This window comes from Pteropus alecto, unplaced genomic scaffold, assembly GCF_000325575.1.
Source record: "Pteropus alecto unplaced genomic scaffold, ASM32557v1 scaffold25, whole genome shotgun sequence".
NCBI classification, from domain to species: Eukaryota; Metazoa; Chordata; class Mammalia; order Chiroptera; family Pteropodidae; genus Pteropus; species Pteropus alecto.
The window spans coordinates 7,010,023-7,026,964 of record NW_006441955.1 but is presented as its reverse complement, the minus strand read 5'-3'; the positions used below and the strand labels follow the sequence as shown (position 1 = coordinate 7,026,964).

The following is a 16,942-nucleotide window of genomic DNA, read 5'->3' as shown; positions in this document are numbered from 1 at the left end:
GAGAGACATTTAGTGCTGAGTGATAAAGCCCTTCACAGGGTATGAGTCTGTCACACCAAATTCCCTTGGCTGAAAAAATCTTTGGTCCTATGACCACTGGCAGTTTTCTTTGCTTTTATTAAATTGATAGACATGGCAGTCTAGTCAGTTTTACTTTATAGCATAATCTTTTTGATAGCATTTAAGTAACAAATCAGTGATCTAAATATAAGTTGAAAATCTTTTCCTTGTTTGGTGTTACTATACCAGTAATAAATAAAATGACAGGTAAATGAACCAAGTACATTTTGTATACAGCTAAGTTTGCACATACTCAGGTAAGGACAGCTGTCTTAAAACTTCTATGCCTAGTGGCTAGTAAGGTTTTTTTTTTTTTTTAACATAATTTTAAGAAGTGTCAATTTCAGAACAGTTGAAATTTATAAAACCTGTGTCTTAGAATCCAGGAAATACGGTATTTGCTGATTGATTGGCTGATCTCTGGGAAAGCCAGTATTATTTTGGCATAGCTCTCACATTTATATATTCCGTAGTACAGTATTTTTCTACAAAAGACGTGAAAAGTAGTTTTCCACCCCCTAGGGGTCTTAGTCTTACAGAAAGACGTTAAGAAGCAATAAAGCTTTAAAAAATGATCCTTTAAAGCAAATGTTAAGGACTTAAATGGTTACTCAGTTTTTTAGAGACTTATTTGATCAATTGATTAATAGTGTTTAACCTGATATCGTTAACAAATTTTATAATGCAATCTCGTAGTTTGAAGATGTTGTTAAAAAGCAAATTCTCTTTTTTAAAGATGAACATCAGACTTTTTAGATATGTACAATGAAAATCTGAATTGTTTTGTACCAATTTTAGAAATAATACATTTGAAAGCATTTTGAAAAACATAAACTATAAGTGTAAAATGGCTGTAATAATAAAAATAGAATTCTCTCATAAAGTTGTTTTAACTAAGAAATACAAGCCAATCATGAATATTTTCTTTAATATTTAGATTATTATCAGTATCTTGATCATATCATTGGTAACTTCATCATATAATTATAGACAACCATATTTATATACCATTTTATTTATCAGCCAGTTCAGTCTAATCCAAATTAAACTTTTGCCATCAATTTATTTTATTATGTCAACATGTCCTAGCAGCCTGTGCTACTTAATCTGTCCTCTGAAGTCGCTAATTCCTTGTCGTCTGTTTTTTGCTGATGAGCCCTTGTTCATTTGCTGTCACTTCACATCCATTCCTGTTTGCAGTTCTTGACCTTAGGAATAATTGCATGCAGAATAAGAAGTTGAAGACCAAGTTATGAGTGCATGGAGATAAGCTATAAATGAGCAATGTGAGGAGAAAAATAATAGAATGTGTAACAGTGAAGCCTAATTGACTTGGAAATTTTTTATAGCTAATAAATTTCATCAGCCATTTATTTCTAAATTTAATTAATGTAATTTCTTTTTAACTCCAGTCATCTCAGCTCAATAATCCGCAATTTGTATGGGTGGTACCAGCTTTGCGTCAGCTTCATGAAATCACCCGCTCATTCATAAAACAAACCTATCAAAAGCAAGACAAGGTAAGAGAATAGCTATATTTGATTATTATACAATTACTTACATAATGTTTTACAATAACAAAACTTGAATAAAATTTCTGAGTCACTATATTTTATGGCTATTAATGTAATTCACTTGAATTATTTAATAATCTTAAGTTTAAACATTCTGCTTTCAATTCAGTGGAGCTTTTCTTTTGATATATCCCTAATTCATTTCCTTTTTATTTTCTTAATTTATTGAAATAAGCCAATTTTAAAAGTTTGAATGGTATTTTAGAAATTTGTTTGAAAAGACTCAAAAGAGTTCTTTTTAAAAACTCTTTTAGAAGCAAAATTTAGCAGAAAAATTATTAGTTCCCTAGTAAAAGTACATACCAGTTTGACTTTATTTACTTATTAGGAAATATGAGTGAAGAAATTATGTTTGCTATCACTCACCTAGGACTGCATGCTAACATAGAAGTTTGTATTAAACTGACAAAATAACTAAATTCTCATACCATTTTTTGTTGTTGTTTTTGCCAAGAGCATTATTCAAGACTTGAAGAAAAATTTTGAAATTGTGAAATTGGTAACAGGAAGTTTGATAGCTTGTCATCGACTTGCAGCAGCCATGGCTGGACCTGGAGGCTTAACTGGTTCAACACTAGTAGATGGTCGATACACTTACCGGGAGGTATCGGCACTGTGCTTTTGTTTCACGATTTACAATGTTCATCTGGACTTTTTGCACTTGAACTGTAAAAATATTTGTCGAATGTAATTCTAAAAAGTTGGCATAAGATATCTTTATAGAGATGGAACAATTTTACATCTTGACTATAATCATTTCAAAATAAAATTTTAGAAATTTGGTGTCACCTAAGAACTGCATATTTAGATAAAGTAATAAAAATAAACCTCTTTGTCTTTGATATGAAATACTAATTGTCAGTTCTTGTGGATAATTGCTTTTGTTTTCAAATCAGTTGATTAGTAGTAGTATTTTTAGAAATTAGAAAAAAATCTTACCACACCAGTTGCAAGTTTGTGGTGTTTTACTTTGAGATTGCTGAAATTATATTTTGTTGGCATCTAAAGTCAACTGAATTTATAATAGACGTGCAGAAGTAACTTCTACATTGTACTGTCAACTTGTAAACAGATTTCTCACATTTACTTTACCCTTAATTATATGAAAAAGCATTAGATGAAATAATTTTTTAAAGTTTTTTTAAATTTTTGCTTGTAGGTATGAATGCCTAGAGCTAAATAATTATCTTTTTTTTTTTTTTTTTTTTTTGTAGTATTTAGAGGCCCATCTAAAATTTCTGGCATTTTTCTTGCAAGAAGCTACTCTGTATCTGGGTTGGAATCGAGCCAAGGAAATCTGGGAGTGTCTTGTGACCGGCCAGGACGTTTGTGAATTAGATAGAGAAGTAAGAAGATGGTATTGTGGGTAAAGAAAGGCAGAAGCGGGACTTAATATTTCACTTTTTGTGTGTCTCACATCTTCATATCTAAACACTTTCAATTTACTATAAATGCTAGAAAAATATTTTATATGATATATGTCTGTGGTATAAATAAATGTGTGAGTGCTTTGGTAATTTTGATACCATTCTGGATAAAACTAAATTAAGCCACGTAAGTACAACCAACGAATTTTCAGTATATCTTTTAGTGTTTTTCCCATTACATGAAACTAATTTTAATTTACCAAGAGAAAACTGAGTTCTGTATGATATTATACCCCAAAAACACCAAAGGAGAATGAATGCCTTGACAGATTTTTAGAGCTATAATTAAACAGCTGAAAATAGATTAAACCAGGGGCACAACACCTGTTTTGACGTTTTCTAACAGTGAAACACTGTTTCCTCCTCTCATTTTATAGGATAATAGTAACTATTTCATAGGATTGTTGAAAGGACTAAATTTGTAACAGTACCTGACACATAAGTAAGGCTTATTAATAAATTTTCGTGAAAATACTCAAGTATGAAATTCAAAGAAAAATACAAATATATGTTTTCATTATCTGTAGGAAAGTTTGGTAGTAACTTACTGTTTTATTTAGTCTAGAGTTCTAAGCATTTCAGTTTTGAGTGGTATTTTAGCAATATAAATTTTTGAAGAATTAAAAAATAATTTACCTTTACTGTCCCAATTTGGAAGTATTTTTCTGAAATGGATTTTAGTTAAAGGATGCTATTTGTCTTGATCCACAGATGTGTTTTGAATGGTTTACAAAAGGGCAGCACGATCTTGAGAGTGATGTTCAACAGCAACTTTTCAAGGAGAAAATTCTTAAATTGGAATCATATGAAATCACTATGAATGGTAGGACAAATGTAAAATCATTGTTTTTAGTTCTTCGAAAATTTTTATTCTTCCCTGCTAAGCCAACTTCTCAGAAACAACCAGATAGTTTGGAATTTCTTCTGGACTTTTCCTTGTGCATGTAAAGACATAAATATATATCTGTTTATATACACAGATAAATTCCTTTCTATATAAATGGTATCTTATAATTAATTTTTTAATTTTACGGCCTGATAACTCAAATTGGCAAACTATCTTCTCATGAAGTTACTTAGTTCAAAAAGGATTCATTTAAGATAAAAATTTGTCAAAGTATAGAAATCTTCTTTGTAGGTGTTTCTTTTCATTGAAATTTTTTATTGAAATATAATTCAGATACCATAAAATTCACTTTTTACAATCATTGGCCTTTAGTATAGTCACAAAGTTGTGTAACCTTCACCACTTTCTAATCACAAAACATTTCATCTCAAAAGGAAATCCTGTACCCATTAGCAGTCACTCCCATCCACCCCTACCCCCAGTCTCTAATCTATATTCTGTCTTTACAGATTAGCCTAATTCGAGCATTTCATATAAATGAAATTATATAATATGTTGCCTTTCGTATCTGGCTTTTTTCATTATCCTGAGGCATAATGTTTTCAAGGTTCACCCAGGTTGTAGCATGTATCACGTACTTCATTTCATTTAGGCTGAATAATATTCCATTGTAAGGATATACCACAATTTGTTTATCCATTCATCAATTGATAGACATTTGGATTGTTACCACTTTTTGGCCAGTGTTAATCATACTTTTATAAACTTCTTGTACAAGTTTTTGTGTGAACACAGGTTTTCATTCCTCTTGAGCATATACCCAGGAGTGGAATTGCTATATCATAATTAACATTTGAGGAACTGCCAAATAGTGCAACGTGGCTGCAGTATTTTAAATGCCATCAGCAATGTATGAGGGTTCCAGTTTCTCCTGATCCTAACCACTACTAGCTATTGTCTATCATTTTTGTTTTAGCCATCCTAGTAGGTATGAAGTAGTATCATGTGGTATTGATCTGCTTTTCCCTGAAGACTAATGATATTATGCTTATCAGCCATTTGTATATCTTCTTTGGGGAACTACCTATTAAAATCTTTTGCCTATTTTTTAATTAGGTTATTTTGTCTTTTTATTGTTGCACTGTTGAATTCTTTATATATTATGAATACTAGCTCCTTATCGGATATATGATTTGCAAATATTTTGTCCCATCCTATGGGTTGTCTTTTCCCTTTCTTAATAGTCCTTTGAAGCAAAAAAGTTTTTAATTTGATACAGTCCAGTTTATCGAAGCAAAAAAGTTTTTAATTTGATACAGTCCAGTTTATCTATTTTTTCTTTTGCTGCTGTACTTTTGGCACCATATCTAAGAAACCATTCCCTAATCCAAGGTCTTAAAGATTTGTGCTTATGTTTTGTCTTAAATGTTTTATAGTTTTACTTTTTGATATGCTTTGAATCTTTTCATTGATCTAAAATGCATGAATTTATCTGACATTCTATAATTTTAGGTTTTAACTTATTTAAGACCTTTTTTGAAAATGTGAATCTCTGCGATCATCGATTGAAAAGACAAGGAGCTCAGTTGGTAAGTACATCATTTTCAAATCTAGATAATTTAGATAATCCAGTAAAACTTGATATTCAGCAAAAAGCATGCTGTAATTGAGATTAAACATGATTTTTTTTTTTAAAGCGTGAGTAATCCCTTGCCTGTTGTTTTCTAAAACAGCTTCCCTTTTCAACACATCTAACTTCTCAAATCTCTCTTTGTTTCTTACTGATCTGGAACAGCTTACAGCCTCCTGTGGCTAGCTGAATGTGGAGTAAGATAGTTCCATCCAAGCTACCAACTCCTCAGATCTGTCAATCTTCACGTTCCTAAAAAAGTAACAAAATGTTCAATTTTGGAATCATAGTGTCAGAGTTTTGGGGAGAAAATTTTAAGAACAGACAAGCAGGAAAATGAGCTATAGAATGTTTACAGCTGATGTTTATATTTACATATGCACCTTTAGAAAGAAAGACAAAAAAATAACTTTTTTTTTTCCCAAGAGTGTTTCATTTATGACCTGGCTTCCTGGTGGTAAGAATTTTTACAAGATCTTTTAAGCCCTTGGGAAGACCGATGAGCCCCAACGATTACTAACTACTTCTAGCTTGACTCATTTCTTTTTGAAGAAGAGTTCCTGAAATGGTGCCCATCTCACTCCACTGCTATTTCTGCATCAGTACCTCATCTGGGTAGATGTCTAGTTTAGTATAAAGGTGTCTGGAGAAAAATCTCCTTATCTATCCTGGTTCCCTTGGATGCTGTCCATTGTTTCTGTGGGTCGTTTTTTTTTGTTGTTGTTTTAAAGTTCCATATTGGTACAATATATCTTCTCACATAGCTTGGTTTTTGCGGCCTTAATTTTGAACTAAAGAGGTGTAAACTTAAATTGTAACAAAATAATTGGTGTGCTATATAATGCTTTTTTCTTTTAACAGTATGTAGAAAAGCTGGAATTGATAGGAATGGATTTCATTTGGAAAATAGCCATGGAATCACCTGATGAAGAAATTGCAAATGAAGCTATTCAGTTGATCATAAACTATAGTTACATTAATCTAAATCCTAGGTTAAAAAAGGTGGGTATCCAAGGGAAGAAAATTATATACAGAAGAGCAGAAAATTATACATATTTTTGTTTATAAGTTGGCATGCCTAAAAATAGGCTTCTTTATTTTGATGTTTTTGTCCTTAATGATTACAGCTAAATGCCGGACTAATTTTAATTTCCATATGCCTCTTACTTTTAGGATTCTGTATCATTACATAAGAAATTCATTGCTGATTGCTACACAAGATTAGAAGTGAGTAGCAAATTTTATTTAACCTGTTTTTGAAATAAATGCCTTATTTTTTTCCTTTTATAATTTTACATTTTGAGATCATATATAATGTTGATATTTGTGGCTGGATCCCATTGAAGAATTTTTGAACAGTGCCACATTGTAACATAAGGAACAGATATTTGCTTCGATGTCCCCAGTATGGAAGTATACTTCATAGAAGATTGTTCCTTCTCCCTACACCACCCCTCTTTCCTGCTTTACGCCACCCCTCGCACCCCACCCCCGCCTCAGGGGTTTAGGTACTGTATTCAGAAAATAGGTCTACTCTACATTCTTCATTTCCAATAGATTCTTTTTATCCTTTTTATTTTTTGGTCCAGGAATTTTAAACAGGCATTTGCTTCTTGTCCTATACTTCTGTATGTTTTACCTTTATATTGTAAATGCTATTGAATACCATAGCAAGACACTCAGTAGTAGGTGGTATTGGTTGGCCATTAGAAGCCTTCTGTGTAATACTATCTTACGTATATTTACAATGCCTTATTTCTAGCATGATGGTTAAAGCATTAAACATTCATTTTCTTTCTTAATTTGTGCTTACTTGTTTTATACCTAATAAAGAGTATTCTAAAAACATAAAATACTACTGCCTCAATTATCAATATGTCAAAAACATTTTGATGATGAATATATGCTAGAATCTGTATAGGATTTCCCAAGTCGTGACGTCTATCCAAATAAGTCGTCATAAAAAAAAACATTTAAAATATTCAGGTACACCTAAATGAGGTACCATGTAAATGTTAACATATGTATAATAGTAGTACTCAACTGGAGGTTATTTATCTTCCCACAGATTATTTGGCAATGACTGGAGACCTTTTAGGATATCACAGTTAGAGGAGTCCTATTGGCACCTACTGGTAGGTAGGTTATGAGCAGAGAGGTCAGGGATGCTGTTAACATCCAACAACGCCCAGGACAGTTCTCCATAACAAAAAGTTTCCAGTCCAAAATGTCAATAGAGCTGACGTTGAGAAGCCCTGATATACAATGATTATTTCTTATTTCATAGGCAGCCAGTTCAGCACTTGGTGGCCCTACTCTAACACATGCTGTGACCAGAGCAACAAAAATGCTTACAGCAACTGCCATGCCAACTGTAGCAACATCAGTTCAGTCTCCATATAGGTAAGCGATTGCAGAAGTTATAACAAATACACAATGTGTGAATAAATGTCAGTTTAAAAAAATAATTGACATCGTTTTTTTCTATGGAGATCTCTGAATTGTTTATTTCCTCATTTTATTTCATAACTTTTGCAAGATTTGTAGGTCATCTTCATAACCAAGTACTACTCTGCTCCTACCCCTCTACCTAGTAAACAAGTTTTGTTGTTTTTCTGATTCATTTTACTTTTACATTGTATAATGAATAACCTTCTCTATTTTGGTGGAACAAAGATATATGTATTGTATGAAGAGTAATTTTTTTTCATTTGAAATATTTGCTTGCTTAGACATCTTATAATTTCCTCCTTGAATAGTCAAATCCAGGGCATTAACAGCATAAGCAAAATGAAGTAGAAGATGATGATTATTAAAATTATACATTATAATCATAGTTAAAATAATTACTTAAAATTATTTTTCAAAATAATTTTAATAAGAACTTTATCACCAAATATTTGTGTTAAAACTTTGAACTGACATTGTCTCTTAATCAGCATTGCTGTGTTTAGTGTTTTTGCTTATCAGTGAAATCTGACTTCAATATTTGCTGTAGCTCTTTGATAAATAAAGAGAATAATAGATCAGTAGTTAGAAACATCAGATTGAAGTAACTAAAACTTTTGTACTGTTTTATGAGCCTTTCATTACTGATAAACAACCTCAAATCAATGATGCCCAGGAAATCTTGGCAGGTGCTCAGAGAAGAGCTCACTCTCTGCTCACTCTCTGCACCCCACTCTGCCTCCCTCTAGCGATGGGTGGTCATAGTCTTTTTCAACTGGCGTGACTGTATGTGTGTGTGTATATATGTATGTGTTTTATTTATAGTTGGGGATGTTCCTTTTCTTCTTAAAGCCTCCCTTTAGAAAATGAATCAGGGCAATATCCTTGTTCACATTCTTATTTATCTTCTTTTTTAAAATGAGTTAAGTACTGTTTAGTGATACTTTATTAATATGAAAGAAGCCAGTAAAACGCAACCCTTTAGAACCTCTTAAAATGACAGAAAATGATTATAGATTGAACTAATGGTAAGAACACTAGCATGACTTTTGCATTCCCATATTCTTGAAAGTATATTTTAAATAAACTTTTATTAAGAATGTATATAAGGAATTCCTAATTACATGTTTATAAGACGTAGTTTATCTCTATGACCTAGGTTCTTAATGATTCATTTATCTGCATTAATGAACTATTGGATTGAGATTTCCAAACTTCTACTTTAAATAAGTGTGCTTTTTGTTTTTTTCTTTTTACTAAGTGCTTTTTATATGAATCATTTCATACTTGAATACAGAGCAAAACCACATAGTTTTTAAATATTCTTATTATAAACTCTAAACAGAGTTAATAAGAATGTGTAATGTCAAAGTTGTATTTAAACCAGGACATTTTTTTCTATCTTATTTTACTAGTTTTGAAAGAACTTTTCAGTGACATTAATTGTTCCAACTTATGAAGGAGGAATTATTCTTTCTACAGTATTTTGCAATGCTGTCTGTGGTTTAATTTATTACCGAGGTATAATTAAAATAGTACACTCAACAATTCACTTATGCCACTTAGATGTTTCTTAAAGATTTTCCATCTGAATTTCAAATTCTGGTTCCTGCCCATAGACTGAAAGAATTTAGAACTCTGTTAAATGTATTTAATAAAACTATTAAAACATGTTTATCCAGTTCTTTTTAAAGTGAAATTTCCGATACTGCTAATCAGCATACCAGAGCAATTGTTAGAAAATGGTAATACCTCTTTTCAGTTTTAGAAATATACTTATTTGAAATGAATCACCTAGACTTTCCAGAATACCAAATGTTTAAAGGCATTTGGATTTTCATCTCTCGATGTTAACACGTGTAGTATCCTCATTAATAAAGTATAGAACTGTGACTATATAAGCTGTTGGATGTCAGAATCCTATTACCGTCATCCCTTGGTATCCCAGGGGGAGTGGTTCCAGGACACCCACAGATACACACCTGTGGATACCAAAATGCAAGAATGCTCGAGTCCTTTATGTAAAATGGCATAGTGTTTGCATAAACCTATATTTGCACACAGGCTGCAGCAGGGCATGCCTACACATCACTTCATTTGAGTAGATTCAGTATAGTGCTTGGCACATGGCAAATTCAAATTTTGCTTTTTGGAACGTTCAGGGACTTTTTTTCCCCCAAAATATTTTTGATCCACAGTTGATTGAATCCGTAGATGCAAAACCCAGCTGTATTTCAAATGATAAGTAAGATTTCATAAGTCTGACCAACAGATACCTCAGGTCTCATTTTTAGAGTCTTAGAGCTCCACACTCCCTTGCTGTGTGTTTCCTGTTCCAGAGATGGTTCCATCTCCTGATGTGTGTTGATTTTTTAAGTACTTTGAAAAGCTTTAGGGTAATAGATTCTTACATTGTAAGTTTTAAGTATATAAGAAGGTTCACTTAAACCAGATAAACAATTATTTGTCCTTCTCTTCTTCCCCTTTCTTAACCTAATTAAAACAAATAGCAACTCTTATTTTTGGAATACTTCCTAGTTTGCATTTGTTGTCTAATTTTCAGGCAATTTAGAATTTTGACAGATTCCACGTGTTTACAGAATTATATGGCATATCTTTGTCGTAAGATAATGAAAGCCAGACTCACTGATTGCTCATTCTTGGTGGATTGATGGACAAATAGGCCAGGAGACCTAGGTCCTCTATTTATGGAACAACTATTTTAAAAAGAAAAAGAAAGAAAAGAGCAGGAAAGGAAATGTGGAGAGGGGCAGGCTTCTCCTCCCTTATTCCATCTGTGCACTACAGCTGTGACTTGATTGAATTACCTCCCCCTGGTGTGAAAGGGAAGTTTAGTCTGCAAATTTCAGTATTTGACCAGTGAGTGCTGTGATTATTATTTTTGTTGAAACAGACTGAAATTGAGTTCAAATCAGCAATTCATTTCAAATATGTTTAAAAAAATTTTTTTTTTAATCCACAGATCCACTAAACTTGTAATAATTGAGAGATTGCTACTTTTGGCAGAACGCTATGTTATCACTATAGAGGTAAGCTTCTCTTTAAAGCAACTGAATCATCTTTTTATAGACTCAATGTGTTAGGTATGTATTTTTGAGATGTTTAACAGTGACACTCTATACCTGATTTGTTTGACTTATCTTTTTCAAGGACTTTTACTCCGTTCCACGAACTATTCTACCTCATGGTGCCTCATTTCATGGACATCTTTTAACTCTTAATGTTACCTATGAGTCTACCAAAGATACATTTACTGTAGAGGTAGGTTTACATTAAGCTCTGTAGCCATATTCATGTTGTCTTGTTATTTTTATAAAAACACGTCAATTAAGATATCTGCATGGGTGACTATTCTAAAAGCTGTTTGGTAAACAAATGTAGCATAAAGATCTGAAGTGAAAAGCAATTAATGGAGTATAAAGCAAAACCAAAGTAAAGACACATATAAATATATAATATGATATCAGATGGTGATGAGTATTATAAAGAATAAATAAGAATAAAACAGGATAGGTTGGTGGAGAGTAATGAATATATATGAAATGCCATTTTTGATGAAGACGGACAGGGATTAAGATACAAAGGAGGCAGCAGGTACAAAGGCCCTGAAGTAGGAATTTTGTTGGCTTGTTCATGACAAGCAATGTAGCTGGTGTGACAGTGAGATAAGGAAAAAATGGAAGAACTGCAATGGAAGGATTTGAGATTTTATTCCATGCATGATGAGGAATTGAAATTGGGAATAGAACATTTACTTAGAGCAGAAGGGAAACCTCACAAGGGCAGGGATTCTTGTCTTTGGTTTTGCTGCGTTTGCAGCTTCTAGAGCAATGCCCACTATACAGCAGATGCTCACTAACAATTATTTATTTTTTTAACAGTTCTTTAAATGGATGAGTAAACAAATTATTCATTGTTTAATTTATTTTACAGGCTCACAGTAATGAAACCATAGGGAGTGTCCGGTGGAAGATAGCCAAGCAGTTGTGCTGCCCCGTGGATAATATACAAATATTTACAAATGATAGTTTGGTAGGTTTAAATAAAAAGTTTACGGCACATTAACCTGAGAGTATACTACTTTTTCCTTTCCTTCTCAATAATTAAGAAATCACTTTTTGCAGCTAACAGTGAATAAAGATCAAAAACTACTGCACCAACTGGGCTTTTCTGATGAACAAATCCTCACAGTGAAGACTTCTGGCAGTGGGACCCCATCTGGGAGCTCAGCCGATTCTTCTACCAGCTCCAGCAGCAGCAGCAGTGGGGTTTTTAGTTCATCATATGCCATGGAACAGGTATTGAGTGATAACTTTCAGTTTTAAAACTAGAATTTAATATCTTCGTGCCTTTGGCCATATAGATTTGGGTGATTATGTCCTTTTCTCTCAGACGTATCTTGACTTTTCAGAACTGTGTCACTGAGAAACGATGAGTTTCAGTCAAGGAAAAGATACAGAGTTTATCAATCTTCTGAGCCATAGAATCTCGAGTCCCCAAATCACTCTGTCTGGCCGCTGCTTGCTGCTCCTCTCGCACATCTCTCTTGATTGTTTAATTGATTCTTCCCCTACGCAGTCATTTCCATTAGAGTTTACACATGCTGTGTTATTTCTGTCATCTTAAAAATAAGCCCTCTCTTCACCCCAATTCCACCTTCAGTTCCTGCCCCCTTCTCTCCTTTCCACATCAGCAAAGCTCCTTGAAAGAATTGTCAAAACTCTCTTTTCAGACCCCTTTCAGGGTTACCTATCATTTCTACCTCTCAGTCCTCATCTTGACATTTCAGCACAGTTGATACATGTGATCACTTCCCTTGAAATATTTTCTTCACTTGGCTTTCAGATCTTTGTGTGACTGTGTCTTTCTTTTTCACTTAGAGTAACCTTGCTATATAGGTGTCAAAGAATTCTTCAGGGTTAGTAGTAGTATTGTGGGTTTCTTTAATAACTATACAGTACTGATATGTAGCAAGAATTTAAGAAAGAAATCCCATTCAGAGTGGTATTATGACAGTTAATTGGCAATAGAACCAAGGTATATAGCATCTTTAACATTTTTACCCTATTTCATATTTATCCTGAATTTATTAAACCTCCTTATATAAATACATTCTATAGTGATGTCTTATTCTTTATAACCATAAAATAGCACTTTAATAACCATAAAATAGCACTTTAATCACATCTGAATCACTTCTGTGTAGCCATATCCATGTTTTCTTTTCTCACCTTTAGAAAAAAATAGGGTAACTTCTTATTCGCAACTTAAGTTACATATATATATATCTATGTATTGCGTATGAGTGTATATACATATATATACTACTCTAATTTTGCTTTTAAGTCACTCGTTGCCTTGTTTGCACCTGACGAGCTCTGGTCAGCTTTCCATGGTGCCCACTCGACATTCTAATAATTACACCTGCCCTTTGTCTTACCTATCTTCTTCTGCCTGCCTTTTGGTGCCTTAGCCCCCTCACTGTTAGGTGGATAGGAGAAGAGAGCCCAAGTAATAAGCACACTAGAAGGTGCAAGATCCCTCGCTCTTTTTCCTATGTATTCTTCAGAGCAGATGAGCACTACTCTCTCAAGTTTTATAGTGACCAGTATTTTGAAACTGGTATTTTTATCGTTGGTATGTTTGATTTTAAAAAGAAAATCTTTTGTAAATTTGTATTTATATTTTGCTTTTTATATCCTGAAGGAAAAATCCCTTCCTGGTGTTGTGATGGCGCTTGTATGTAATGTATTTGACATGCTTTACCAACTTGCCAATCTAGAGGAGCCAAGGTAAATATAAATATTTATAAAGCTTGAAAAAGAAAAAGTTATTAAGATTAGGGAACCAAGTAACTTTTCACCTGAACTTTATTTTACTTTATGTCTTATACTAAATGACTGTTATTGAAACTGTGGCTTCTATGAAAAAAAATTAAATTTGAATAATTTCAGGATAACTCTACGAGTACGAAAGCTTCTGCTCTTGATACCCACTGATCCAGCCATTCAAGAAGCCCTTGATCAACTTGATTCTTTAGGAAGAAAGGTATGAGTATCTTAGATAATTATTTAACTGGCATGGAATTTTATATCAATATAAAATCACATTCAGGTCATTTGATATCATCTTTCCCATAATAATTTTTCTTCTCTTGAAAAATACCTTTTCTGTAAATGGAAATCAGAACTTCATGTTGGCTTTTAAAATATCTAGAGTCAAAAATGGTATCAAATTTCAAAACTAGAAGAGCATTTAATATCTTCTACTTCTACCTCCTTCATGTTATGTGTTAGGAAACCAAAGCCCAGGGAGATAAAGTGCCTGGTCCAAGATAAGACTCTAGTTCCAATTCTTCTGTCATGATGCCCCTCTGATTGTGATTGTTGCATGTTTTTAAGTTGCTTACATAAATGGATTATTTTTTAATTTTTTTCACTGTTTATATTTAAAATTCATTTTATTTAATTTTTAGGGTATTGTTTAGGATATTCATGTATGTATTGAAATTGTGTTTTATCAATAACGGTGCTTATGTTCTCAGAATAAATTAATTTAGAACAAAGTTGTTAGAATTAAGTTATGAATTTTATATTTCAGTGGTTGAAGTTTTGATCAGCTCAGTCTTGTCATATATGGCTTATATGTTAATTTGAGGGAGAAGAGAACTAATGTAATTATAAAATATATCACTACTAGTTCAAAACATTCTCAAAACTACCACTTCCACAGTTTTATAATTTCATTATCAGTATTTAGAACTATAGATTTTGAAAATATAGAAACAAATTAAGATGATCTTCCTGCTAGTGTTGCTTAGAATACATTCTCAAAGTCATTCATGTAGGATTATAATGCTATTGAGCATTTACAGTTTGTATGATGGAGTTGGAAGTTTTGTTAATTACAGAATGATGTGGTTTTATGAGATTAATTTTTAGAAAATTCCATTGGTGTGGCTTACATTAAAGGGGAAAAGAATATTAGACTATCTACAGCTATATGTTTCTCTTTAATTTGTGCTTTGAGGTATATATTTTTTTTCATTCTTTTAAACTTAGAAAACATTGCTGTCTGAATCAAGTTCTCAGTCTTCAAAATCTCCATCACTCTCTTCAAAGCAACAGCATCAGCCAAGTGCCAGTTCAATTTTAGAAAGTCTGTTTCGATCTTTTGCTCCAGGAATGTCTACCTTCAGAGTGCTCTATAACTTAGAAGTAAGAAACCTAATTTCATTTTGTTTTGGTTTGCAGAATCATGCTTTCAGATAACAGAAATAAACAGGTTTGATCTGTTAAAAATTAGTTTCAAAAAAAGTATAAAATAGAATATAAACTGAAATTTTTTGTTTTTGCCTTTGTAAATACTCAGTTTTTTCCCATTAATACCTATGTACATTGTTATACTTGCAAAATATCATCTAAATAGATAATTAGGAAGACTTATCTATTAAAATGTGTCATTGTCTCCCTCTGGAAGTTTTGCAAGTACATATAATATCATTTATTAATCCTGGGCCTTCTTATTAATTAAATGCATCTTAATTTTTTTTAAGCTATTGTAATTTGTTGACATTAATTAAGTTTTATGAGGATTTGTCAGGAGGTATGTTAACATAATTTCAAGGTTAAAGCCATTGGAAGAATATAAGCAAAAAAAAATATTTTTATTCTCCTCCCCCAAAGTAGCTTTAAACTAGAAGATTTAATTAGTAAACATTTACTAATTGTTTACTGTCTATAATTACTGTGGTAGTTAAAGGGTCAAAGTTGAAAAGACAAGATAATTTGCTCCACTGTTTTATGAGTGAGACATAGAGAAAGGTGGATATACTAAGTCTTGAAAGCAAAGTATTATCAAAGCAATGTGGGAGATTGACCAGGGAGAAACAGTCTTGGTCTTAGAGGGTCAGGGGTCAGACTCTTGTACCACATTAGGTCTGGAGAAAATAAAACACTGGAAGATTTTGCTTTGACCTAAGAAGTTATCTGTACGTAGTTATTTATTAAAGAATCTAGATCAATGCCCAAGCAGCCTTAACTATCAAATTGTCATTTATCTTGACTAGATTTGGAGTCATAATAAAGGTCATAATTGCTAAAAGGTACTTGCTTGGGCATTTTTTCCAAATTTTATTTCCTGACAATCTAATTTGGAGAATATAATTCATTCGTTTTTATGCTCTACTTGTTGCTTATATGATCAAGCTGTGATAACATTTCACATTTGCCTTAAAATAATTGTTCTTATCAAAAGAAGCGTTGGATTCAAAAGTAGCAAATATTTTTAAAATAAAGTATGTCCTTGTTTAATATAGACATTTAAAATATATTCAGTATCCCAAAACAAAATTACCTAGAAATTTTTAGCCAGTATAAGCTTATACATTTTGAACCTTCCATTGCTGCCAGATTTCTCATTTGCTTTTGAATGATTGTCTCAAAAAAAAGTTAAGATGTAAATCTTAACACCTACACTTGAAAATACCTAGAAAACCAGAAATGATCCAACAATGGATCTAGCTTGTCATCAGCTACTCAGATTGCATTATCTTAGGACTTAGTGAAATACCTCCAGTACAATTTTAAGACTTCCGTTAACTTTGGTAGGTTGTTTTTTGCTTTAGACCACACAAAACATTTGGAAAACCTAACACTGAAATACACTTATTTTTACTGTTACTGCATTTTGATCTTTGACTTATGTTTGCCTACTAGGAAACTTCAAAGCATATATTCCAAGTACCTATTCCTTGGAAGAAACGTTCCATCTTAACTAAATTGTTGTCCATTAAGCATTGGGAGTGTGTGCATGTAGCTGTCAACACTCAGGAAGGATTAGAATTACAGAGGGTTCCCTTTTCCCCATGTAATGCTCGTAATCTGAGGCTGACAAACCTGTTTCCCAAAAAGCAACTTAGGAAGAATGCATCTTT

The 16,942-nt window shown here is 32.5% G+C and overlaps 1 protein-coding gene across 1 annotated transcript in view; it reads left to right on the top strand.

Moving 5' to 3' along the window:
* Positions 1-16,942, top strand: part of USP24 (ubiquitin specific peptidase 24) — a gene marked incomplete at its 5' end in the record, with an annotated part of 122,963 nt that overhangs the window by 49,163 nt on the left and 56,858 nt on the right. The window contains 15 exons of the mRNA XM_025051992.1: positions 1,473-1,580; positions 2,089-2,238; positions 2,849-2,980; positions 3,773-3,884; positions 5,421-5,497; positions 6,400-6,540; positions 6,712-6,765; positions 7,826-7,941; positions 10,970-11,036; positions 11,158-11,268; positions 11,941-12,039; positions 12,132-12,305; positions 13,714-13,799; positions 13,962-14,055; positions 15,069-15,224. Of these exons, the coding sequence (XP_024907760.1) occupies positions 1,473-1,580; positions 2,089-2,238; positions 2,849-2,980; positions 3,773-3,884; positions 5,421-5,497; positions 6,400-6,540; positions 6,712-6,765; positions 7,826-7,941; positions 10,970-11,036; positions 11,158-11,268; positions 11,941-12,039; positions 12,132-12,305; positions 13,714-13,799; positions 13,962-14,055; positions 15,069-15,224 (1,677 nt within the window). The remainder of the gene's footprint in view (positions 1-1,472; positions 1,581-2,088; positions 2,239-2,848; positions 2,981-3,772; positions 3,885-5,420; positions 5,498-6,399; positions 6,541-6,711; positions 6,766-7,825; positions 7,942-10,969; positions 11,037-11,157; positions 11,269-11,940; positions 12,040-12,131; positions 12,306-13,713; positions 13,800-13,961; positions 14,056-15,068; positions 15,225-16,942) is intronic.